The sequence below is a fragment of the Dasypus novemcinctus genome, chromosome 6 (genome assembly GCF_030445035.2).
Source record: "Dasypus novemcinctus isolate mDasNov1 chromosome 6, mDasNov1.1.hap2, whole genome shotgun sequence".
NCBI lineage: Eukaryota > Metazoa > Chordata > Mammalia > Cingulata > Dasypodidae > Dasypus > Dasypus novemcinctus.
The window spans coordinates 81,494,507-81,521,776 of NC_080678.1; the positions used below are offsets into that span (position 1 = coordinate 81,494,507).

Genomic DNA, 27,270 nt, shown 5'->3' on the forward strand with positions numbered 1-27,270 from the left:
ATACAGGATTCCCATACACAGCCCTATTACTAACACCTTGCATTGGTGTGGAACATTTGCTACATTTGATGATGTCCATTTTTATAATTGTACTATTAATTAATAACTTAACCTACACAAATTTGAAGGACCCTCTTTATATATGACAAGGTTTGACATTCACCCAAAAGCTATTTGGCTTTTCAATTTGAGTGTCCAAATAGAAAATTTTATCTATTTTAATTAACTTTCTAGTTTTCATTGTGTGTACATATAAAAATAACTATTACTTTAAATCAGTTTTAATTACTAGCCAGGATGCTGAGGATACTTGGACCAAAAAAAAAATTTGGCAGCTACAGTAAGTAACCATCAGAAAAAGTATCAAATATTTAATAAGTACAAATATTTAATAATACATATGGAGTGCTTACTTTGTGCCAGATACGGTGCTGTATATCTTCTGCAGAAAAGCCATATTTAGGCAAATCATTCAAGACAACCAGTATTTCTTGCCCTGAGCCCCTCAAATTCCCCAGCAAAATAATACACATTTTCTAAAGTTGTTCCAGCAGCAAGTGGACAATAAATGATGAAGACTTAGCATAATCAAACACTAGTAAGTCACGGGTTTTAAGGACAGGCCAGCTATACAGATGGACCAATGCATGTGATTCCAGTCCAACTTAAAAGATGCAAACAGTGTGAAAAAGTGGGACTCAGAGATCATAAACAAAGGTCTTTAAACACCAGCAATTGAGGGCTAAAATCCTATAAAGTGATCCCAACTATTAACAGAACCCAAATAGGACAGGATAGAGCCTGAAGAGTATAGGAAAGAAGTTAGGAGACTTGTAAGGGGCTGGGATCAGGGAAAATTTCTACAATCTGTTCTAGGGAAATGAAGGAAAGGCTAAGCTTGGCAGAAAAGTATACTGAGGTTCATTTGATAGTGTAATTAAGGATATGGAGATAGCTGGCTAGTTCTCCTTTCTACCTAGTAGGGACTTTGAGAAACCCATTCTTTCATTCAGATATTTTTAGAATGACTAATATTAGCAGGATACAATTTAAGTACTTTGGGGATATGAAGCCATACGACATATTTCTTACTTCCTACCCTCAAGATATTATTTAGTGATTCCACACCCACTGCCTAAACTTTTATCAATTAGAGATTCTTTTTCATTAGTAAGCATTTTCATGCAAATGTCTCTGGAGCTCCTATGAGACACCATAACTCAAAATTTAATGTAAAATTAAAAAAAAAAAATCCTGATGGTTTTTAAATAAAACCCTAGCTGAGACATGAAAGGCAGCTTTGGTTTAAAGAGGGGAGGGAAAGAAATATTTTTATGGGTTAAGGCATTTTTCAGAATACTGAAAATTTAGTCTATTTTGAAGTTTTAGTTTTTCTGCTTCAAGTTCCTCCCACTAGCAAATGAGGCCTAAGAAGAAGAGGAGTAGAATCAGGGGCAGACTTCCTCTTCTTTCTTCCAAACTCCTGTTTGATTCTCAGATACCAGAGAAGACTGACTTCAGCGAAAAGTAGCAAAGGTTTTACAGGCCAACATAAACCACTCAACAGAGGGCAAAGTATGCAGACATAATTTTTGCATCAACCCATACAGAATAAAGAGAACACTCCTGACCACCACTTCATTCTCTTTTATTTTTATAGTCATAATCTTATTTTGGCTTTTTGTATTGAAAGAGGAGAATTCCAGAAATCACATGCCCCTAACTAGATTTCCATAACACTTTAATATTCTTAGAATTTTAAAAAACATAAAAATGGATCTATTCAAACAAAACACAAGTATGAAAAGAGCAATGAGGAGAACTGGTCCCATCATGGGTATCTTCCTTAATATACCAATCAAAATACATTTAGATCTTATTTTTCTTATAAACCACAATTTGCTTCTTCAATCTCTCTTCTCTCCTTGGTCTTGGCTAACCCTCTAATCCCTAGCAATTGTTCCCAAAGGATAAATTTCCTTTTGCAGGGGAAGAAAATATCTGAATCTTCTAGTATAATCACTAGCAGATTTTAAAAAGTTTAAACACCAAAACCACTTATTTCTTGCTCATTTGAACTAAAATTCTTGTATGGTTGTTGAAACAAAGATGTAAATGCTTCAACTTTCTTTAACAGCTGGGACTGCTGAAAAGGCTTGGTGTTCTCAACTTCATCTGGCTGAAGAGTTAATTTAACATCATCTATAAATACCTGGTACATTTTAAAGCACTATTTTATTGTTTTGGCAGAAGCTGTCTTTTAAAATAGAAATAAAGAATGAATTTACTATAAAAACAGGTTATGCTAGAGAAGGAAGTTACTGGTAAACAACATAATGCAATGCTTTTGGTCTTACGGCATGCAAATGAATATTTCTGAAATTCTAAGTAGGTCTTAGAGGCTGCAATAACACTGAAAAAGATTAGCCTTTCATCTAGTTATCTTCTTCTTTATAATGTCAATTTAACAATGGCAGATAATCTCCAAACATAAAAATTTACGTAGATTTTAAATCAAATTTTCTCTGTAACGTCCCCAATTCCGTTGTCCCAATAAAAAAGATTAACAATTGCCTTAAACATGTTCATAGATCTCAGCTGTAGGATCCTGCCCATAATATTTTTCAACAGATGGCACAAGTGAAAAATTATTTTATCTATTTCATTAGATAGAATGGCACTTATTGGCATCATTCTCTTCAGGTCACATATACTTCATTGTTTGTTTGTTTTCCTTTTAAGATTTATTTATTTTGTATTTATTTCTCTCCCTTTCCCTGCTCCCACCCCCCGGTTGTCTGCTCTCTGTGTCCATTTGCTGTGTATCCTTTTGTGTCCGCCTCTATTCTTGTCAGTGGCATGGGAATCTGTATCTCTTTTTGTTGCATCATCTTGCTGCGCCAGCTATCCGTGTGTGCGGTGCCACTCCTGGGCAGGCTGGACTTCCTTTCGCACTGGACAGCTCTCCTTACTGGGCGTACTCCTTGCGCATGGGGCTCCCCTACGCGGGGGACACCCCTGAGGGGCACAGCACTCCTTGCGTACATCAGCACTGCGCATGGGCCAGATCATCACATAGGTCAGGAGGCCCTGGGTTTGAACTGTGGACCTACCATGTGGTAGGCGGACGCCCTATCCATTGAGCCAAATCCACATCCCTAGGTCAAATATACTTTGTGACCTCGGTAAGGTAAGAAAAAAATATAAGATTTCACTCTAATGCTCTTGTAATTTCTCAAAAGATTTGAATATTTGTGAGGAAACTGTCTTACAATGAGGACACAATTTAATTTCAATATAACCAAATGCAGCTATTGTGAAAACCTACTTAATTAGATTTCTCCATTGGTTCCCCCAAATCTAGAGGGAATCAAAATCAGAATACACTGAATTGCCAGAGTTTCATTAGATTTGCCGCCTTCCCACACTTTATATTTGGTATGCCAGATGACTTCACAGGTGAATTCTACACGCATTTTGGAAAGAGGTAACGCCAATTCTGTTTAAACTCTTCCAAAAAACACAAGTGGAGGGAACATTCCCTAACTCATTCTATGATGCCAACATCACCCTAATACCAAAGTCAAACAAAGATGCCACAAGAAAGGAAAACTATAGGCCAATTTCTCTCATGAACCTGGATGCTAAATCCTCAACAAAATACTTGCCAATCATAATCAACAACACATCAAATGAATTATACACCATGATCAAGTACATTTCATCCTCAGTATGCAAGGAGGGTTCAACATAAGAAAAGCAATCAATGTAATATGCCATATTAACAGACTGACAGAAAAAAATCACGGTCATCTCTATTGATACAGAAAAAGCATTTAACAAAATACAGCATCATTTCTTGATAAAAACACTTCAAAAGACAGGAATAGAAGGAAACTTCCTCAACATGATAAAGGGTATATATGAAAAACCCACTGCTAACATCATATTCTATGGCCAAATACTAAAGGCTTTCCCTCTAAGATCTGGAACAAGGCAAGGATGCCCACTGTCACTGCTCTTATTTAACACTGTGTTAGAAGTACTTGCTCGAGCACTTAGGCAAGAAAAAGAAATAAAAGGCATCCAAATTGGAAAGGAAGAAGTAAAAATTTCACTATTTGCAGATGACATAATCCTATATGTAGAAAGCCCTGACAAATCTACAACAAAGCTTATAGAGCTGATAAACAAGTTCAGTAAAGTAGTAGGGTATAAGATCAACATGCAAAAATCAGTAGCATTTCTATATACTAATAATGAGCAATCTGAGGAGGAAATCAAGAAAAAAATTCCTTTTACAACAGTAACTAAAAGATTCAAATATCTAAGAATAAACTTAAGATGTAAAGGACTTGTACACAGCAAACAACATTGTTAAAGGAAATCAAAGAAGACCTAAATAAATGGAAGACTATTCCATGTTCAAGGATTGGAAGACTAAATATCAAGGTGTCTGTCCTACCCAAATTGATCTACAGATTTAATGCAATCCCAATAAAAATTATAACAGCATTAAAAATATATATATTTGGTATGCTACTTAATACAGTATGACTCATTTTGAAAATTCAAGTTAATCTATCCAATCTGATCAGAGAGATAGTTATAAATCAACAATATATGAATGAGGAAAAAAAGAAGAAACAAATACATGAATTTTGAATTATAATAAAAAACAAACTAGTTTGGAAATAGATGAATTAAAAAAACACATTTTCGAGAAGCGGATTTGGCTCAATGGATAGAGCTTTTGCCTACCACATGAGAGGTACAAGGTTCAAACCCAGGGCGTCCTGACCCTTGTGGTGAGCTGGCCCATGCGCAGTGCTGATGCGCGCAAGGAATGCCGTGCCACTCAGGGGTGTCCCCCGCATAGGGAGCCCCACGTGCAAGGAGTGCATCCCATAAGGGGAGTCACCCAGTGCAAAAAAAATGCAGCCTGCCCAGGAGTGGCGCCGCACACAACGAGAGCTGATGCAGCAAGATGATGCAACAAAAAGCAACAACACAGATTCTGGGTGCCACAGACAAGAATACAAGCAGACGCAGAAGAACACAGCGAATGGACACAGAGAGCAGACAGCTGGGGTGGGTGGGGTGGGAAAAGGGAGAGAAATAAAAAAAACAACAACAAAGAAAACCTGCAAAAAAACCACCTTTTCCTCACTCCACTGGTACTGCCTGCAAACTTGAAAAAAGCAATAGGTACAAGGACTGTTCTCAATTTAGAATATAAACAACAAAACCAGATCTTATGTTTGCGTAACTTTCTTTTGGAGAAGAAGAAAGAAAATACATTTTATATTCTTGCTTTGTTACCTTGGCACAATGCTTTATATATAGTGGATATATCTATAGTGACTATCATTACAAACTTGTGATCACTGACATAACAGTTTACATTCTAAGGGGGGAGAGGGACAATAAACAAGACAAAGAAATAAAATATAGAAAGTTAAATAGTGGTAAGTACCAAGGAGAAAACAAAAAAAGGAGGAAAGGGGTTTAGGAAAGTGTTTATGTGTGGGAAGGGATAATAGGTATTTAAAGTTTCAGGTTGGCCAAGGGAGGTCCCTATTATTTGAATCAGAGACTATGTCCACACATACAGAGAAGATGAGAAATTCACGCCACTGCTTATTGTAAACAAAGACATTTCTACCAATTTGTTATTTGTCCAAAAATCTCTTGTTCATCTAAAATTCAAACTCCTGAAAAGTTCAAATAGGAAGAATTAACTCTAATAGGAGAATTTATATTGCATAACATGCTTTCTTTAGAAAAGCAGCATTTCTTAATTTTATTTTCAAAACAGGTAATTATAAACTGGGAAAGAAAATGAAGAATTTGCTATATATAGTTGTAGAATTTTATTTTGGACAACACAGTAGACTTTCTAAAGCATTTTGAGGTTTCCAAGTCTTAGTCCATTAGGGCAGGGTGTTTGTATTCTTCGAAATGGTGAAGATTTCTTGAACATCATTGAGACCATTAACTTTGAGAGAAAACATTATCTGGATAATGCCCTTTGCCCTCCTCTTCCAGCTCAATGTTTATAAATTTTGAGGATAGCCCCTGATGTCTACAAAAGTAATAGATAAATGAATATATGAATGCATTTTCTCTAGTCCCGGGCCACCCCTAGTAAAGCTTCTGATGCTGAGGAACTGCATTCTCTCTTGCAGGATAACTTGGGAACCATTAATCCATCTAGACTGTAATGATCCCTGGCACCTACACGGAAGGAGATGCACTAAGTGCTTCGTTTACAGTTGTCCAAGCAGCAGTTTAGATATGGGAAAGAAGTGATTTCAGTGTAATTTCTGTTGCATCTTTTGGCTTGCTAGATAAAGTATAAAATCCAGTGTGAACATTCAGATTTCAATGATGCTTGACTGTCCATTATCTACAGGAAAGTTTATGACCACTCTTCTCATAGCCCAGACTTAGAAAGATGAAGCATTAAAAGAAGGTACAACTTATCACTGTTAAAAACATGACCACAGTAGTAAAACCAAGTAATAGGAGACCAGATACTGGGTTCTGCCTGGGTTCTAATCCTGAATCATCTCCTTACTAAATATTACTCAGAGCAAGTTCTTTAACCCTCTGCATGCCTCAAATTCTTCATTTGTAAAATGAGGAAAATAATAATACAAATGTTATAGGATTGATGTGAGGAAAATACATCTATGATTGGAGTCCTTGAAGGTGAGGAGGAGGAAACACAGAAAAATATTTGAAGAAATAATGGCTGAAAATTTTCCAAATTTGATGAAAATTATAAACATATAGATCAAAGAAACTCAATAAACCATAAGAAATATGAAGAAAATGATATTAAGGCACATCATATTAAAAAAAAAAGAAAAAACTACACTACAATAATGATTCTCAGGGATGATTTTGCACACTGCTGCTGCCCCAGGGGCATTTGGCAATGTTGGGGAACATCTTTGGTTGTCACAATTTGGGGTGTGTGTACGCTACTGGCATCTAATGGGTGGAAGCCAGCAATGTTGCTAAACATCTTAAATGTACAAGATAGTTCTGCACAACAATGAATTATCCTGCCCAGAATATCAATAGTGCTGAGGATGAGAAACACTGAAGGCATATCAAAATCAAAATGCTCAAAACCATGCTAAATAGAAAATCTTCAAATCATATTTTATTGTTTTCTTTTTTTTAAAAGATTTGTTTCTCTCCCCTCCCCCCCCACCCTAGTTGTCTGTTCTCTGTGTCTATTTGCTGCGTCTTGTTTCTTTGTCCACTTCTGTTGTTGTCAGCTGCAAGGGAATCTGTGTTTCTCTTCGTTGTGTCATCTTGTGGTGTCAGCTCTCCATGTGTGCGGTGCCATTCCTGGGCAGGCTGCACTTTCTTTCGCGCTGGGCGGTTCTCCTTATGGGGCGTACTCCTTGTGCGTGGGGCTCCCCCTGCGCGGGGATACCCCTGTGTGGCACAGCACTCCTTGCACACATCAACACTGCGTATGGGCCAGCTCCACACGGGTCAAGGAGGCCCGGGGTTTGAACCGCGGACCTCCCATGTGGTAGACGGACACCCTAACCACTGGGCCAAGTCCGTTTCCATTACTGTTTTCTTCATTCGTGACAAATTTAGAAAGCAAATTATGCAGTAAAAGTAAGCACTTTTTGTAAACCACTCACTATGTTGCAAACTAGAAGCTGAGCATTGAGTAATAAAGGTGTGCAGAACAGCAGAGCTGCTTGAGGGGTTTCCAGAACTCAATATCAATGTGACATTTTTGAAACATGTTTTTAAATGGCTGAGTAAAGGGATCTACACAGTGTGCCAGATATTCTCAAGTTTCTGCTCGGTTTGATCCTCCTGGCACTTAGAAAGTTATGAAGGTAACAGGACTAAGCACTAGATAAAGGTTAACATCTCATCTCAGCTCATCAAACATTTACTGGGACTATTTCCACGGTATGGATTATCTATCAATGAAGTTGTCCAAGCTGGTGAAGTTGTCCAAGCTGGTCTCTTCACCTAAATGTCTATTTAATGTAAATACTATCTAAAGTCACAAAAAAGTTTTTTAAATCCCCACCAATTCTGACCTTTTTTATGATAAGACTTAATGGATCTTTTAAAATTAGACATGAAATAAAACGTTTTGACAGGCTATTCAGAATAAAATCCAAGATAAACTGCATACCTACTAAATGCTAGGCACTGAACTAGGTACTTCATATGCATACTCTCATAACCCACAAACCAATCATATGGGGTTAGTATTATTGCCATCTTCATTTTATAGATGAAACAGAACAGAATTCAGTGACTTGCCCCAAACCACAAGCTAAGAAGTGATGAGGCCAAGATTTCAAATGAAGTCTGTCTCAAAAAACCATGCCCTACACAAATAACTCTAGCCATACACAATTTAAGATCACATGTGTGCTTTTACTTAATTTATGGTTTTGTATTTTCGTAATTTATATTGTTTATATATATGTTTATATTGTTAGAGCATTGGTTTACCACATGAATTTATTGAACAGTTTGGTGTCCCAAAGACAGCTTGGGTAAGGCATACATTTCCCTGTTAATCCGTACATTCACGATCACAACCAGGGCAGAAACTGTATAAGTCATTTATTTTAAACTCTCTTGCATTTTTAACTTTACAGATGACTGGCTTGGAGGAGGGGAGGCATATCAAACATTTTTGTTTGATATGCCTGAGACAGAAAAAAGGTGAAAATAACTTCTTTCAAAACATACGGATATGAACTCTTTGGTTCAATTTAGGTATATTTTAATAAGAGTGTACACAAGGGAAGTGGACTTGGCCCAACGGATAGGGCGTTCGCCTACCACATGGGAGATCTGCGGTTCAAACCCCGGGCCTCCTTGACCCGTGTGCAGCTGGCCCATGTGCAGTGCTGATGCACGCAAGGAGTGCCGTGCCAGGTAGGGGTGTCCCCTGTGTAGGGGAGCCCCATGCGCAAGGAGTGCGCCCCATAAGGAGAGCCGCCCAGTGCAAAAGAAAGTGCAGCCTGCCCAAGAATGGCGCAGCATACACGGAAAGCTGATACAACAAGATGACGCAACAAAAAGAAACACAGATTCCAGGTGCCACTGACAAAGATCTAAGTGGTCACAGAAGAACACACAGTGAATGGACACAGAGAGCAGACAACGGGCGGGGGTGGGGGGAATAAATAAAAAAATAAAAAATTAAAATTAAAAAAAAAAAGAGTGTACACAGAGCTATGAACATACATTTTATTTCATTTTTCTATATGGTTAAAAAAAAGCCACACACTTTAGTGGGAAACAAAATTTAGAAACACTTAAGAGTGGCATATTAGTCACAGTTATTCAGCTTAAAAAATCAGAAACCCATCAGTGATGTAAAATTTGGGTTTTGAGATTCCAAAAATATTCCTTTAAGAATGAAAAATGAATATTCAATAAAATTAGGACAACCAAGTCAAGTTTTTTCCTTCAGTCAAAGAAATATTAGATCAGTATGTGACTTATTGGGAACAGTAACATTAATGAAGGTTCCATGAACAGGCATTACATAATTCATTTTGATAGAAGACAAAGGTCTAGTTAAATGCAGATAGAACATCACAGTTGTTAGGTTTTTTTTTTTTTTTAAACTTTACCTTGATACTTTTTCTTTTTCTCTTTCCTTCTCAAGTGGTTCTAGACACAAGTTACAAAGAATTCAAAACAAATTAAACTGTATATAATTTGTAACTGATTAACTCTACCAACAGGTCATTCATTTTCCTCCAATCAAAGTAACTTCCCACAAACAAATAAAAGGAAAGGTTTATACTTACTAGAAAGAACAGTTGTAAGAAAAATATAGTCTGAAAAGGATATGAGTCCACATTCTCCAAGGGTGTAGAATATACTGCCTTCATCAGCAAATTTTTCTCGTTCCTGGGAAATTTTCTATCGAATGTATGGTCCCCACCAAAAGATAAAAAGAAGATATAACTGAATTAGAAAATAAATAGTAAGTGATGACTCATCATTATCTCATAGTTTTATGCTGAATATCATAAGCATTTCTCTGAGGGCCATTCCCAATCATTGGATCCTTTACAGTTTTCAAGGTGATCAAAATTACAAGAGAAAAGACTGTTTTTTGTTTGTTTCAGCACTGGCTTACTACAGAAATTAGGAAATAATTTCAATTTTATGGCCTGTTGCCATTCAAAATATACAGGTCCACTTTAGGGTTTTTTGTTTTTTTAAACAATACACCTTCTTCTATAGAGGTACATAGAGTACTAAAAAAAAATCAGAACAACTGAAAAACACTAAAAGAAAATAAATTCTAATTACCCAAGAAAAACTATGTTGCTAGTGATCAGAAATAAGGAAGTCAGCAATTATTTCCAAGCCCCCCCACAAAAGCTCAGAAAGTAAGTTTCTGAAATTCTAATGTTAATTTTTATGTCCCCAAGAATCTTCATTTTGAACACAGAACAGTATGCAGAGTAAAGAACACCTCTAAAATATAATTGCAGGGGAGCAGATGTGGCTCAAGTGGTTGACTGCCTGCTTCCCCCATGGGAGGTCCCGGGTTCAGTCTTCCATTCCTCCTTAAAACAAACAAACAAAAAAACCCAAGCAAACAAATGAAAAAAAAACTCAGGGGAGCCAATGCGGCTCAGTGGTTGCGCGCTGGCTTCCCACACATGAGGTCCTGGGTTTAATCCCCAGTCCCGGTACCTAAAAAAAGGGGGGGGGGGGAAAAAAAGAAAATAAAATGTAATTGCAAATCAGATATGCATATCAAGTTTAGGGATGATTTAATTTAAACATATTAACTCTTAGGTTGGGTAAGGGTTTCAGCCATTTGATGAAACTGTCTCCTAAAACTTAGCTTTTACTCTAAGTACATACTTCTCTCCTCTAATCTATAAAGCTTACAAAGAGAGTTCATTCTCAGTTTCAAAAATGGTCTGTTTGGCAGTTGGGCTCTTCCTGGGTGCTTAAGCAATCTTATCTGGTTTTCTAAATTCCTAGACAAACAATAAACTTAGTGAAGATTCTGAAGACATTTTCAAAAACTGAAAAGGATCCACAAAAGAGGCTGAGAACTGAAATTCTTAATTTCTGGCCCAAACAAAGATATTCAAGGAATTATTCTAGGTACCAAAAAAGAAATAGGAGCTTTTAAGAGCCCAAACCAACAAAGCACAATCAAAGTAATGTCATGCAAGCACAAAATAAGAGGCAAGATTGCAAGCATAACTTTGGTAGTAGTATCATGAAAACTAAACTGACAAGCATGACATCAGCATCCAGGTACACAACGTCCAATAGGTTACCTCTGTCTAGTGGTGATCCCATCATACACCACAAAGGAAAGAAAACTGGTTAACCAACTGAAAACACAAGTACCAGGTGAATCATCATGAAGGCAGTTTACATAATTTTCTTAGTAAACCCACAGCCTTTGCTGAATAGTTGCTTGTTTGTATGAGATAGTAACCATGGGCAGATAAAAGTTTATAGTTGAGTGTGAACAAAGCAGTATAACATTTTGATGGTGGAATGTACTTTGGAAAGGGTTTTTGCAACTTCATTTGTGGCTGACAGAAGTCATGGTCCTGGCTTGACAGCATTTAGGGATTAGTTCTTGAGCTTACAACAAAAATGAGCAAACAGTCCAATACATTCTAATTAAGGTTAGACCAAATATCACGCTTGATCTTCTACTAAGAGATTAAACACACATTCCAGACGAAAATCCAAAAACCAGATCTACTGGATGAGGACTAGAGCAGCAAAGCCTGTTGGTGGGAAGTCAATTATTTAAATTTCTCAAAATAAAAGAAACAAATGGTTATTTATTTTTTACATTATATAGGATACTGCAAAAACAAAATGTGAATAGGAAAAAATTCACAAAATGAGAATAGGTCCCTAAGTACACACTAGTACTTATCAGAACAATAGATGTGTATAGAAGCTGAGCACTACATAATTACGAATTTTAAGAAGATATTGCTATAAGCAATTAAAATAAATACTGGGAGCCAGAAGTTGAGAAACAGACCTAAGTCTAAAGACAAGAGTGAAATGGGGCATCTAAGCCGAAGCATACCTAACATTATTTTTCTAACAATAACCTGGACCATGCTGCTGCTCCTAAGATAATGAAAAGACTAATTTTGTTGGCAACTTTTAATTTTGATATAATTTCAAACTCACAGGAAAGGTGAAAGATTAATATAAGAAACTCTCATTTACTTTTAAAACTAGATTCACTAATAGTTTACTGCTTGCTCTATCTACCCAATCATGTTTTTTTCTTTCTTCCTACTGCTATTTTAAAATTGGAGATATATTCCTCTACACTTAAATACTTCCGTAGGTCTTTTCTAAGACCAAAGACATTCTCTCACATAACACTGTACACATTTATCAAAACCAGGAACTTTAATCTTGATACATTTACTATTACCTATTTTCAAATTTAGGTAACTGTTTCAATAATGCCCTTTCTAGCTATTTTTCCCCAGTCCAGAGGTTAAGCCATGATCATACACTGAATTTAGTTTTCATGTCTCTTTAGTGTCTATTAATCTGGAACAAACTTTCTTAGTCCTCCTTTTTTTTCCTTTCCTTTTGCAGTTTATTATTATTTACTGTGGCAAGATACATATAAAATTCATCACTTTTACCATTTTCAAATATACAATTCAATGGTATTTAGTACATTCACAATATTGTACAACTATTATCACCACCTAGTTGCAGAACATTTTCATTACCAAAAGCAAGCCTACACCTTTTAAGAGTTACTCCCTGCCTCTGGCCACCACTTATCTGCTTTCTGTTTCTATGAATTTGCCTGAGCATTTCATATAAATGAAATCATATGTGGCCTTTTGTGTCTGGATTTTCACTTGGCACAATTTTTTTTTATAATCATTTCTATTTTTTTCTTTTTCTTATTCCCCACCCCACTCCCCCAGATGGTTCTCTCATCTGTCTGCTCACTGTTTGCTTGCCTTCTCAGGGAGGCACCTGGACCTCCCACATGAGAGGTGAGTGCCCAATGGCCTGAGCCACATATGCTCCCTATAGGCTGCAGCGCCTGCAGGCTTGTGGCATCTGTTCATTGCAGTGGGAGCAGCATCTGCTTGTCTTCTTTTAGGAGGCACTGGGACCCAAACCCAGGACCTCCCATGCAGTAGGCAGGTGCCCAACTGGTTAAGTCACATCCCAGTTCCCTTAGCACAATGTTTTTAAGGTTCATCTATATTGTAGCATGTGTCAGTATTTCACTCCTGCTTAGGTCTAATATTTCAATGGATGCATATACCACATTTTGTTTATTCATCCATCTGTTGATGTCCATTTGGGTTGTTTCCACTTTTTGGCTATAGTAAATAGTGCTCCTGTGACCATTCAGGCCCAAGTTTTTGTTTAAATACCCGTATTCAATTCTTTTGGCTATATACCTGGGAATGGAACTACTGGGGTCATATGGTAATTCTATGTTGAACTTTTTGAAGAACCATCAAACTTTTCCACAGCTGCTAAATAATTTTACATTCCCACCAGCAATGTATGAAGGTTTCAATTTCTCTACATCCTTGCTAACATGCATTTGATTTTAGTCATCCTAATGGGTGTGAAGTGGCGTCTCATTATGGTTTTGATTTGAATTTCTCTATTGAATAATATTAAGCATCTTTTCACGTGCTTTTTGGTCATTTGTTTATCTTTGGAGAAATTTCAAGTCCTTTGCCCATTTTAAATTGGGTTGTCTTTTGTTGTTGAGTTGCAAAAACTCTTTATATGTTCAAAATACTATACCTTCATCCAATACATGATTTGTAGATATTTTCTCTCATTCTCTAGGTTGCTGATAGTGTCCTTTGATGCACAAAACTTTTAAATTTTGATGAAGTCCAATTTTTATATTTTTCCCTTTGTTGTTTGTGCTTTTAGTCCTAAGAAACCTTTAGAAGGTCAGAAGATTTATCCCCATGGTTTCTTCTAAGAGTTTCATGTTTTAGCGCTTATATTTAGATAGGTGATCCATTTTGAGTTAATTATGCTTATGATGTAAAAGTCAACTCATTCTTTTGCATGTGAATATCATCCAGTTAGTTATCCTAGCACCATTTGTTAAAGAGACTCTTCTTTCCCAATGAAACTATCTTGGCACCCTTGTAAAAAAAGTCAACTTACTGTAGCTGTAAGGGTTTATGTCTGGACTCTCAATTCTATTCCATTGATCTCTACATCTATCTTTATGCCAGCACCAGGTTTTTGTTGTTGTTTTTTTTTGCTTTGTTTCACCGAGATGGCTCCCGTTGTCTGTTCGCTCATTGTTTGTGCTTGTATCTGTTTTTTTCTTTAAGCCCCTGAAACTGAACCTGGGACCTTCCATGTGGGAAGCAGGAACCACATCAAGGGATGCTTGAGCCACATCCACTTCCTTTTTTTTCCCCCCCGCTCATTTTCTGCTTGTTGTTTTTGCTCAATGTCTGCTAATTGTTTGTGTTCTTTAGGAGGCACTGGGAACCAAATCTGGGACCTCCCATGTGGGAGGTGTGTGCTCAACTGCTTGAACCATATCCGCTCCTTCCCATGCTGTTTCGATTATCATTTTATAGTAAGTTTGGAATTGGGAGGTGTGAGTCTTCCAACTTTGTTCTGCTTTTTCAAGATTGTTTTGCCTATTTGAAGTTCCTTTTAATTCCATATGAATTTGAAGATGAGATTTCCCCTTCTGCAAAAAAGGCCACTAGGATTTTGATAGGGAATACACTAAATTTATACATTACTCTGAATCCATGAATATGGCAAGCCTTTCCAATTATTTGTCTAGTTTAATTTCTTTCAGTAAAATTATAGTTTTCAGGGTACAAGTCTTGTGTCTCCTGGGTTAAATGTATTCTTACATATTTTATTATTTTTGATGCTATTACAAATGGAATTGTTTTCTTTCTGATTGTTCATTGCTAGTATATAGAAATACAGTTGATCTTTGTGTGTTGATCTTACATCCTGCAAATTTGAATTCATTTATTAGCTCTACTAGTTTATTTTGTGGATTCTTTAGGAGTGTTTTTTTTTTTTTAATCATGAAAAGGTATTGAATGTTTTCAAATGCTTTCTGGCATCAACTGAGATGATCATATGGTTTTCCCCCTTCATAATATTACTAGGGTTTATTACATTGATTTCCATGCATTGAAGCACTCTTGCATTCCTGGGATAAATCCCACTTGGTTACGGTATATAATCCTTTTAATATGCTGTTGAGTAAGAAATACTAATCAGCGATAAAGTAATAAAATTAAAAATGAAAGTATTACTTATGATACACTATTTTGTGTATAATATTGTATATACAATTTACTAACACAAAAAAATTCAATTTATTTATTTACTTCCTTGTTATTAAACAAACACTTTTCATTTCTAGACTACTATGAATAAAACTGCTATGGAAATTTTTGTATATATATTTTAATTTCTCTTAGGTAAATACCTGGGAATAGAATTGCTGCATTAGTAGGTTTTTCTGTATAAGATACTGCCAAAACTTTTCCCAAGTAGTGTATCTATTTTACTTCCACCGTCAATGTAGGAGAGGGTCCAGTTGCTCTGCATCATCACCATTTGTGCTGCCAGTCCTTTAAATTTCAGCATCTGAGTATTTCATCATGTGTTAATTTGCATTTCCCTGATGACTGAAGTTGTTAAGCACTTTTTCTTTTGCTTCTTGGCAATTTTATGTCTTTCTTTTGGAAGTGCCTGTGTTAAGTCTTTTGCCCTTCCCCTGCCCCCCTTTTTTTTTTTTTTTTTTGAGGTACCGGTGCCAGGGATCGAATTTGGAACCTCGTATGTGGGAAGGTGGCACTCAACCACTGAGCTACACTGCTTCCCCGAGTTGGTTTCATCGTTTGTTTTGTTTTTAGGAGGCACCAGGGAGCGAATCCAGGACCCAAGGAGCTCAACTGCTTAAGCTACATCCGTTCCCCCTACCCAAATATTTTTCATTAGCACAATTGCTTACAGAAAAATATTTTGCCCATCTGTAATTGGGTTGTCTTTCTATTATTGATCTGTACAAGTTCATATAAGGAATTTGTCAGAATCCAGACTCCAAGATGATGCTATGATTCCTGCCTCCTGGTATTTTATGTCCCTATATAGCTCTCGCCCCCTCCACTGAACCAGAGTTGGTCTATGTGACTAGAAGAATACACCTGAAGAGATGGCATGTGATTTCTGAGGCTAGGTCATAAAAGGCATTGAGGCTTCCACCTTGCTCTCTTTGGAGAAAGCCAGCTGCTATCTGAAGAAGCCTTGGAGAGGCCAGCCTGTGACTTGTGTTTTTTATCTTGATAATCATAAGTTTTACATTTTCATACCTTATCAATTTTTTCATTTTTTGGTTACTGCTTTCTTACGGTGTCTAATAAATCTTTGCCTATTTCCAGTTCATAAAGATTTTTTTTTTCTCTTAGAGTCTTATAGTTTTAGATTTTACATTTAGGTCCATAATCCATTTTGAGTGAATTTTGTGTTTGGTTTGAGGTTCAATATATATAATATATACCCAATTATTTCAAAACCATTGGTTGAAAACAATTCCCTTTCCCCAGTGAATTATATTGGCAACTTCATTAAAAATCAAGTGATCGTGTAAGTGAGGATATATTCTTCCATGGTATTTTCTGCCTTTAAAAGCTCATTTATCTCTTGAGGTCTTCTGATTCCTAGTAAGGTATATGATTGTTTTTCAAAGTATAAATAAATATAGAATTATATGAATGATTTAAAAAGCAGCTTATGAGGGTGAGCATCAGATACAAGTGGGGTCATGGTTTAGGCCTAATCACATTCACCATTAAATAAGTCTTGTTTTGTGATGTGCTCTGCACAATCAAGCCTTTAGTATCTTTAGAATTTTTAGAAAAGATTTCATTGCTCTTCCATGCTTCTGGATTTGGGGTGGGGGAGAAGAGAAAAGAAGTCAGTTGCATTTTTTCAGAGGCATCTTGTTAAGAGTGGTCTTAAGAGCATGACACCTCAGAATGGTATGTTTAGGATTACACAGCAATTTATCATGCCAACAGTTTTTAACTGGGTTTATGAGTATCCAAAACTCAAAAAAGAGGTTCCCATAAAATTCATGAATGTATTAAATCATAAAGGCACCAAAGTTTTCATAAAATCATCAAATTTAATCTCTCCAACTATTTAAAGCTAAAAGCAAAATCAAATAAATATATCAAAATTTTTAAAAAATGGGAGTTTTCATTACTGCAAAGATAATTTTTAAGCTATTTTGAGTTCTATGGAGACTTCTTGGCTGGCCTTTTGAAATCAAAGTCCTAATATAGCATAGATGATATTCTCAAAACAACTAATGAAGGCACACAGGGAAATTCAGTCTCATAATTACTAAATTTTAAAAAGCCTAAAGTGTGATGAAAATGAAAATCAGGATTGAAGGAAGGAAAGTGAGTTTTTTGGTTATTTTTTCCTGAGTCCAAAAGTCTTACGTGTTTAATTTTACAAATTGAAAACATGAAGTAAAATATTCCTTCACTTAATCTTTTGGATAATGCTTACTCTTTGACTCAACTTTTTTTTTTAGGAGGTACTGGAGATTGAACCCAGGACTTTGCACATGGAAAACAAGCACTCAATTACTGAGCTACATCTCCTCCCCATGAGAGCTGGTTTTTTCATTTGTTTGTTTTTAGAGGTACTGGAGATTGAACCCAGGGCCTCATATATGGGAAGCAGATGCTCAACCACTTGAGCGACATCTGCTCCCCACTCTTTGACTAAATTTTAAGTCTCTACCCCACCCCCAAGTGATCATGATTTATATACTTCAGGAAAGATCTGGAGGCAAGTTCCAAGGAAAACTAACTTCCTTATTAGACTGATAATAATGCTCATTTTCTCCTGTCTCAGAGGTGTCCATTACTTTTTAACCCAATGAACATTTTTTTTAACTAATGAACATGTATATAAATATAAAATTTTTATTGGCAAGATCTACCCTGAAATTTGTATTTAAGAATTTAATATAATAGGCAAACTATAAGAAAGAAATTTCTGCATATAAACGTCAAAAGAAATAAAATACTCTATTGTGAGGGCAAATAATGTGAGACTAGGTAAAAAAAATATTTGGTAAGAGCATAAGAGAAATTTATTTCATATTAAATCTCCTAAGGTAAGATTCTAGTAATACTTCAGTATATATTCTGAAAATTATTTAAGTAGCACTGGGCATTTTAATTGCAGATATCTTATGAAGTATTGTTATTTTATGCAGTTTTGAAGTTACCTATCATTAACTCTAATCTAATCAGTTGAATCTCTGAAATTAAGGGTCTTAAAACAGAAGGCAACCAAATGATCTGAACAGCATTTCTATTCAACTTACCGACAAATGTTACCTCACTTAAAGAACAAAGTTATGCAAAATATTTCAAGGCAATGTAAACTGACTTAAATTAACAAAATATAATTTATTTCCCACTTATATGACCTAGTGTTTGATCTCATTCATTTCAAATTTTAAAACATAGCTATAGACTCAGTATTACTAAGACATTCAAATTACTAGCCTTAAGTAAAGGCGAATAAATAAATATATAAGGGTTCTGGTACTTATTTCAACTGCAATATATCCTGAATCTTATGTTTTAGATAAACAGACTTACAAGTAAGTATATTGTAATTGCTACACTTCATAGTGGGTCTAAGACCTGAATTGTTTTACCAAGATGATTTTGTGCACTAGCAGCTACAAATGGATTTCTGACCAGTTACATAAACTGATAAGACATCTGGCTAAAGTTCTGGTGCCATCAGGGGCGCTAGGACTGGGATTTCTAGATATGATTAGAATTCATTAGTACCCACTGTGTGCCAACAGTGAATCCTAACTAGTTACAAGGTAATCAAAATAAGGCCAGTATTTTTGCCTTCTGGGACTTAACTGGATTAGGTCAAAGAGAAAAATTACTTCTGGGAGTTAAATTTCGTTATTTCTTTGACCCACTTTTCAAGTTGTAAAGTTCTAAATAAAGGTTTTCTATCTAATAGAAGTCAATGGAATATGCCTGCAAAATAGATGCTTGCATATCATCTACACCTCAAAACATCCCCGGTATATGGAAAATCTGAGAAAGAACAGAGCTTTACTATTTAAGTTGGATGTCATCCTTTATGAGGCTGAAATCACTGGATTATTTTAATATTAACATTTCTTTATATTGCTGAAATACATTTCAAAGTTTACTTAAAACTCAAGTAATATTTGAGGCTATACTTAAAAACAAATTAACAATAAAAATAATTCACCCAGAAAATGCAATTTTGGTATATCATTTCCAAATAACAAATAATATTTCTACCTAGGGTTGGGGTCAGGCAGGGAGTGTGGGAGTGTTAGAGAAAATTCAACAATTTTCTCATGCAATTAATGCTCATACTTTATTATCTAGTTGGTGCATAGATAGATAGATGCCAAAGCCTTGGTAAGATATCAATCTTAAACAATCACATTATTCCCAATCAAACACAAAATATTGCACAGTTAAAAATATGTTACTTGTCCACCTCCATCGGTGAACTTACAGACAGGTAGAATTTGGGGACATTCCAGAAAAAAAATCAAATTGAAATGTTTCTAATTTAGAGAAGTTTATGATTTCCTCTTCTCCTGACTTAGATTTTCTTCCAAACTTTTTGAAGGTAATATGCATTTGAGGCAAACAAACATAAATTACTGTGCAACAATCTGTGGAAAGTGAATGCTTAAAGCACTGTACAATTCACTCTGCCAGAAAGCAATTCTCTTTACAGTCCCAATTCTGACCACCTTAAGCTCCGAGAACAACTCCAAACATCTAGAAGGCAAAGGTTTCCCTATTTCCTTAACAGGATGGCTATTGATAAAATGGATACAAATGAAGATGCTTTAAAAAAAAAAGTCACCTTTCCTCAGCTGCTGCTAAGGTTCTTGGTTCTTCTGAGGAAGCTAAGGCTTCATTCAGGTGAGGCCATCACTTCATTTGGTGACTAGCATTGTGCCTGGCTGTCACCTGCCCAACACTCATTCATACCATGGCCTCCATCTCCAAGCTTGCCTGCTTCTACTTGGCCCTCATCCTCCACCACAATGAGGTCACCATCACAAAGGATAGGCTCAATCCCCTCATTAAAGAAGCTGGTGTAAATGTTGAACCTATCTGTCCTGGCTTTTTGCAAAACCCTGGCAAACACTGACATCAGGAGGCTCACCTGCAAAATAGGGGCTGATGGACCTGCCCCCTCCACCCCTGCTGCCCCAACTAAGGAAAAGAGAATGGATGCAAAGAATGAATCCAAGGAGTCTGATGATGACTTGGGCTTTGATCTCTTTGACTAAAACCCCTTTGGTAATGTGTTCAATTAAAGCCAAACTCTTTAAAAAAAAAATAAAAGGTGAATTTGATTAAAGCAATAATATATAAAAAAAAAGGTCTACTGGCATAGCATTAACTTCCAAGGAAATGATACAACCTTTAAAATGATTTATTTCAGTCCTTGGTATCTGATGAGGTATAACCAAAACCCTAGGAGGAGAAAATTTTCAACTATATTTTCTACCACATTATGCCTGTATACTTGCTTCAAAGCAGCTCTGGATGGTAGAGTCCATACTTTAATGTTATTATCTGCTACTAAATCTAAGAATTTAATTTTGAGCTTTAGCTACTCAAATTGACCAGCACTGAAAAAACTGCCCTAAGTTTTGTAACTCTTTGTTTTAATCACATGGGTTATTAAAAGGGCTTCCCTATGGCTTAATGTAAAAACAGCCTCAGTTGTAAATTGTGAGAAATATCAAAAGTCATTTCACTTTCTCCCGTTTGGAAAAAAATTATTAGAAGAAAAAATATGCATCATAAGAACAAAAAAGTCTATCCCTGAGGATCTCTATTTACACCCTTAATTTACACTGTTGTAACTCTCAACTCCTAGGAAACCCTTTAGACGAAGAATTTTTAAATCCATCTTGAAACCAAACACTTACAGGTACCTCTTGAATGCCACTGACCATTAAGACATAGCAAGAATTCAAACAGTACAGCATGCATATTTTATGGCAGGTATTGTGCTAAGCACTATACATATATATCTTTTTTTTTTAAGATTGATTTTTTATGTATTTCTCTCCCCCTTCCCCCCCATTGTCTGCTCTCTGTGTCCATTTGCTGTGTGTTCTTCTGTGACCGCTTCTATCCTTATCAGCAGCACCGGGAATCTATGTTTCCTTTTGTTGCGTCATCTTGTTGTGTCAGCTCTCCATGTGTGTGGGGCCATTCTTGGGCAGGCTGCACTTTCTTGCGCGCTAGGCGGCTCTCCTTACAGGACGCACTCCTTGCACATGGGGCTCCCCTACACGGGGAACACCCCTATGTGGCACGGCACTCCTTGTGTGCATCAGCACTGCGCATGGGCCAGCTCCACACGGGTCAAGGAAGCCCGGGATTTGAACTGTGTACCTCCCATGTGGTAGGCGGACACCCTATCCATTGGGCCAAGTCTGCTTCCCGAGTGCTATATATTTGTATTATCTCTTTTTAAAAGAATCCTCACTACAACTCTATGAGGTAGGTAAAATCTATAGTTTAGACGTGAGAAAACTGAGGTTTAGAGAAGTTAAATAAGGAGTCCAAGGTTCCAATGTCAGTGACATTCCAGGCCCTGGACTCCAAAGCTCATGCTAGTAAACATTATATGTTAAATTATACCAAATGCAAAAGAATACACTGGGTATCTATATTGTTTGCAATTTCTTAAAATGTTAACAGGGAATGAGTATCTTTTAAGCAAAACATATATCACCATTTTAAAATATTAACCTTGGGGTTTATCTTGTAGCAGCTAAGTTAATTTGGAACATCTAAACCAATGATGTAAATGCACATAATTTTTAAATGACTTGACTTGTTCAACTATACACCTTAATCATTTTGAAAAGGGAATCACTTCAAGAATGTAATGGTTCTTTATAGTATTCTTAATAAATGTTAAACTAATCTGTAATTGGAGATGCTTTTTATTCAAGTTTAGAATTTTTAAAAATGCATTATGCCAAAGACAAATATGGATACCAAGAACTGTCCTCATACATTCTCTACCAGCAAAGAGCATCAGTAGATCTGTTTAGTCTAGGATGAGAACCCAATTTACCAGAATAAAAGGAGAAATAAATTGTCTCGAGTAGCTTTCATAAAATTTTGTGTAACCTTAAAACAAGCCAAAGTGTTTCTGCTAAAATAATAAGAAAAAGAAAATTAGTCTGGAACCAGGTCCTTGTGTCAAAGTGAATTTCAAATCTGGTTTTATGATGGAAATGCTAAACATGACAGTGTTAAGAATGTAATGGTTAGTCATGTTTATGTCATCAAATCAACAGTGATAAATCAAGTGTTCAGTTGCCCCAAAATTCAAACTCAACAGAATCTAAAATGAAAATGTATTTAAAAACAATATGAGTCAACATATTTGGGACAACTAAGGAAACTATACCCTCCTTTGGCACACTTGATTACATTATTGTTTCTTTTTTTTCAAACCTGAATAATCAAACAAATGGGTTAAGTCAACGGACTTTAGTAGTGGTGGAACTTAGGGACTGGAAAGAGACATTATGATACTCCTCACAACAATATGATAAGTATTTGCCACCATTAATAAGGTATATCTGCAGAACAGCACTCTATGACCAGGAAAACAAAATGATTCCAGACTTTCCACAGGCAATAGATACTTGGCATGCAAAGGACAAATCTCTGCAAGGAAGCAAGCAAGCAAGCCTTCTTCTAAAAAGTAATTGCTCAATGACCTCTGGAAGTTTAAAGGATTCATACTGGCATCATGAAAATGACTGGTCTTTATACAACCCAATATAGAGAAACAATTCCCTTACTACATATTCTAAGGGAAAGTTTATTACTTTTTAATATAAAGAGCATATTCATAAGATAGCCTTAAGAATACACTAAAACTTGATGTTGAATCTTTGATCAACAAAGGATACTACCTTCAATAGTGTGTCACCTACATAGCTGACTATTCAATTTGCAGATGCCAAACTTCCTAGCACTTAACAATTCCCACTTCTCTTCTCTACTCTTCAGTCTCCGGTAAAGGAAGCTACCTTGAAGCCAGTCATTTTAAATCTTCAAGTCTTAAACCAGACAATTATCAAAGGAGAGCAAGAGTTTTCAATTGCTTCCTGGAAATTGCCCTAACATGTTAGAGAACTGGAAGTAATTTTCCTCAAACACAGGTGTTAAATTTCATCTGATTTACTATCCTTAGCACTCTTCATGATGGTTGTGCCACATTCTAAAATAGAATCTCCAGGATTAGAAACATTGAAAACAGAATTATCAAGAAATAATTTTGACATAATTGCTTAATTAAGCATTTGTTGGTTTGTTTCAGAATGCAGTTGAAGGCAAAAGTATTCAGGAAGATATCTATTGTACCAGTAGCAGATTATTTTACTTGGTCATATGTATGCCAAGTAAAGTTCTTATTTCCTTCCTCTCTTTGCAACTTGATTGGTAAGGGAATTACTAAAAATAGATTCCATTTTAAAAACAAAGGAACACAGAAAAAAACATACTATAAAAATAAAGCGCACTATGATCTTAATTATTTTAAACCTAAAAATGTTTCTAATGCAGGTTAATTTATATTTTTATTAAGACCATCTATCAGAAATGTGAGTAATGTAAATTTTAATAAATTATAAACTACAATTAAAGAGTCCAAGCCTTGAAGATTAACTTAAAAAGTACTTCTTAGGCATGTCCTTGAAATTTTGCTTTGTGAGTTCACAATCTCCATTTTTTTTCACTGTGTTCTTCATGTGTTTGCTTGCTTTTCTCAGTTAAAGTCATTGATTAGCTCAAAAAAGCAAATTAACAATCTTTCTACCTGCCCATTTGTTTCCCCTTATTTTATTGAGCACAGTGCAACTAAAGCAACTGCTTATCTGTATTTATAATGTTAGAAATTTCAAAAGAAAAAAACCTATTAATTTTTCACTTGAAGTTACTGCTGTCTTGTCATTCCTGTTAGCACTTAAATAACTTAAAGGACATTTAAGTAAGACTATTTAAACAACCAATTAATGAATATAATCTTATAGAACATAGAGATTAAAACAAAGTTCCTTGATCTTTTGTATAATTCCTAATGTTTAAAATTTCCTTTTAAATTATGCTTGGTACTATAATCTCATGGACTTGTGCAGTGTTTGAAATGTCATATTATAGAAAAAGTACATTAATTTAAAGTGACAGGAACTGAACCATTCTGAAGGGAGCAGGAGAAGGACATGAGCATGCACTGAACTTTTTAGTCCCTGAAGCATTACTATGGATTCTGGAGCATTAATTAATTTAAAGCACATGCTGCTGAGTCAGTACCTGCCAGAAATCCTGATCAGAAGATGAGAAAAAGAAAAAAAAAATTGACATTGTTTGATTATATGAACAAAACCCCCCAAATCAAATACATGTACACAAAACATTACAACAAACATATAAAGGACTAATTAAGACCTGTAATAAAGTCACCAAACACCTGGAAATAGGAAATGAGGAACATATAGAAAAGTTTTAGATATTACTGACTTGGCACAGTAAAAAAAAAAAAACCAAAAAACAAAACAAACCCTCAATTCCTAACCTCCTCATAATTAAAGTTATAGGAAAATTCATATTTCTGTAAAAAGAAACCACATGAATAATTACTTGTGTCTTAAAAAAAAAAAAGGAAACCAAGCATTTCTTTAATTAAGGTTACCTATTAATATGCTTATCATTTCATGGATATAAAATTTTTTAACTTCATGGCAAATTAGTTGCTTAACCACCCATATTAAGATATCAGCAAACAAATGTGGGTGAGTTCAGAGGATCGGTAACTGCTCTAAGGAAGAGTTCAGAATGACTACTTGGAAACAGGCCTCCTTCAAAATTATGTTGCACTAAATAAAGTAGTAATAATAAAAAGTCAGCCAGCATTGAGGTGTTTTTTGTTTTTCCAACAAATAAATCTCACTGACTGTGAAATAAAATTTGTCCTGAACTTAAGGCTGTCCTTCTCAAACCAAATTTAGGAGCATGGTAAAAGTTCATGACCAAAAATAAGCTATTAGCAATTTAAAAGCACATGGCTAGGACTGATGTGACAGATGCCCAAAGGATCTGGCAGCACAGGGGTAAATCTTTATGAACACAAGACAGCTCAGACATGGAAAATCAAACCAGAGATCTCTCTTCCATTAATAGACTAGCTAATTAACCCAGGCTAATTTAATTGCTCATTACAGAGATGGCACACAGATTTTTACAGCTGATGAAACCCAGAAGGAAAACAGAGAACAGGCAGAGGTATGCCATTCTGAAGCACTTAATACAAACCAAGAAAGAAGATAATATGTGTGATAGTAGCTAATTTCTTTCATAAATTGAGTGAAGGACTGAAAGTCATGCAAAATAGCTACAGTTCATAGAGGCACGTACTTTATTATCTCTTTTTTGCTGAGAAGGAAACTGATACTCAGGGAGGTCATATATTCTCTTGCTCAAGGTTACCCATCAAGTATGTAATGCGCTCATATTTGAACATAGGTTTGTCTATATCCAAAGTCCACACTTTTTATTCTGCTCTATCACAAACTAAGAAGTACAGCAATCTACAAGGCTGTTTTTCATATCCAATCTGGCATACTTTATAATATCTACTAATCATTCACAGAGCTATCAACTACTGACCTGATCAAAATGAAAATCATTAAGAAAATATTTCAGACACCTAAGCCAGATTTTCTTAGGGCTATGGTATGTAAAAAAAGAACTAAGGCTTCTAATTTGTAAGAAGAGAAAGTTGAGAATATGTTTTGAAAATAATTTGGAAAACTTTGGATGGGAAAGAAGGAAGATGGGAAAATCTGTGACTAAAAATAAATACAGAAAATTCCAGCAAGTGTCAAAGGATCTCCTGAAACGCTGAAGCAGTACCTGACTTCACTTTGGTAACTTAATTACACTGTAAACTTTGGCTCACGCAAAAACTGACTATAATGAGTAGTTCCATTCAAATGGTGCTACATTTAACACACAAACTAATCAACAGTTGAAAAAGTAAACTGTTAGTAATAGAAAAATACTTTCTCTACTATCCTGATTACACAAAGTAAAGATTCAATTTTTAAAATACAGAAGAGAGTGGTTGGTTTCAATGAAGAAAATAAGACACAGTTCTTTTCAAAATGTTAATTGGTGTTCATGGTATATAAAAATAATGGAGAGAATAACAGTGCTGTTGCTATTCTAATTTCTAAAATCAGGTATTAAAAAGTATATACCTCTTATTTTCTTCCTTTAAAATGAAATACCATGTGGTTTCTTAGGTGAATATGGGTTTTTAGCTTTGGTAACTTTTACCAAAAAGAAAGTGAAACATCAAGTTTTGGCTGCATTAAGTAAGATAGTAAATTAAAAACTGTTTGATAAAAGAAATTTCAATTTACAAATAGATCATGTAGGCAAATAGTTTAGATATATGAAAGATGATATAGCATAGAGGCTGTAGAGTGTGGACTGTGGAAGCAAATTACCAATTGGAATCCTGGCCCTACTACTCACTAGCTGTATGACTATAGGATAGTTAACTTTTCTGTACCTTAGTTTATTAATCCAAAAAATGACGATTAAAATAATAACATAAGAGAGTGGTTGTGTGGATTAAATGAACTATTATGTGGAAGTGCTTAAAAGAGTGCCAGAAACATAATAAACACTCAATAAGCCTCAACTATTGTTCTTTTTTGCATTACTAGTGGTAATAATTCTCTCAAGATAGAGAAAAGCATTTTTCATTCAGAGATTTCACTTTAAGAAAAATAAAGCAATGACAAGCAATGAGTGAATATATTGTGTTTTTTTCCTAAAGGGCTTAAAAATATCATTCCCAAATAAACATGCAACTATGAAATAGAACTTCTGGCTTCAAGAAATTGAAATACGTTGTGCACCTGTTATATTATTTATAAAGGAACAATTTTCCTATTATAAAAGAAAAATAACACAAGTGATATAACCTACATTAAAGATGGGACTAAGAGGACAAATGAAAACATGAATCGCAGGCAAAAACAATATTCTATCTATATATTTGTATTTATCAACAGGAAAA

General features: G+C 35.4%; 1 protein-coding gene across 1 annotated transcript in view; it reads right to left on the reverse strand.

Annotated features, from left to right (window-relative positions):
* Positions 1-27,270, reverse strand: part of MICU1 (mitochondrial calcium uptake 1) — a 257,726-nt gene that overhangs the window by 116,292 nt on the left and 114,164 nt on the right. The window contains exon 6 of the mRNA XM_058299000.1: positions 9,828-9,942. Coding sequence (XP_058154983.1) covers positions 9,828-9,942 — 115 coding nt within the window. The remainder of the gene's footprint in view (positions 1-9,827; positions 9,943-27,270) is intronic.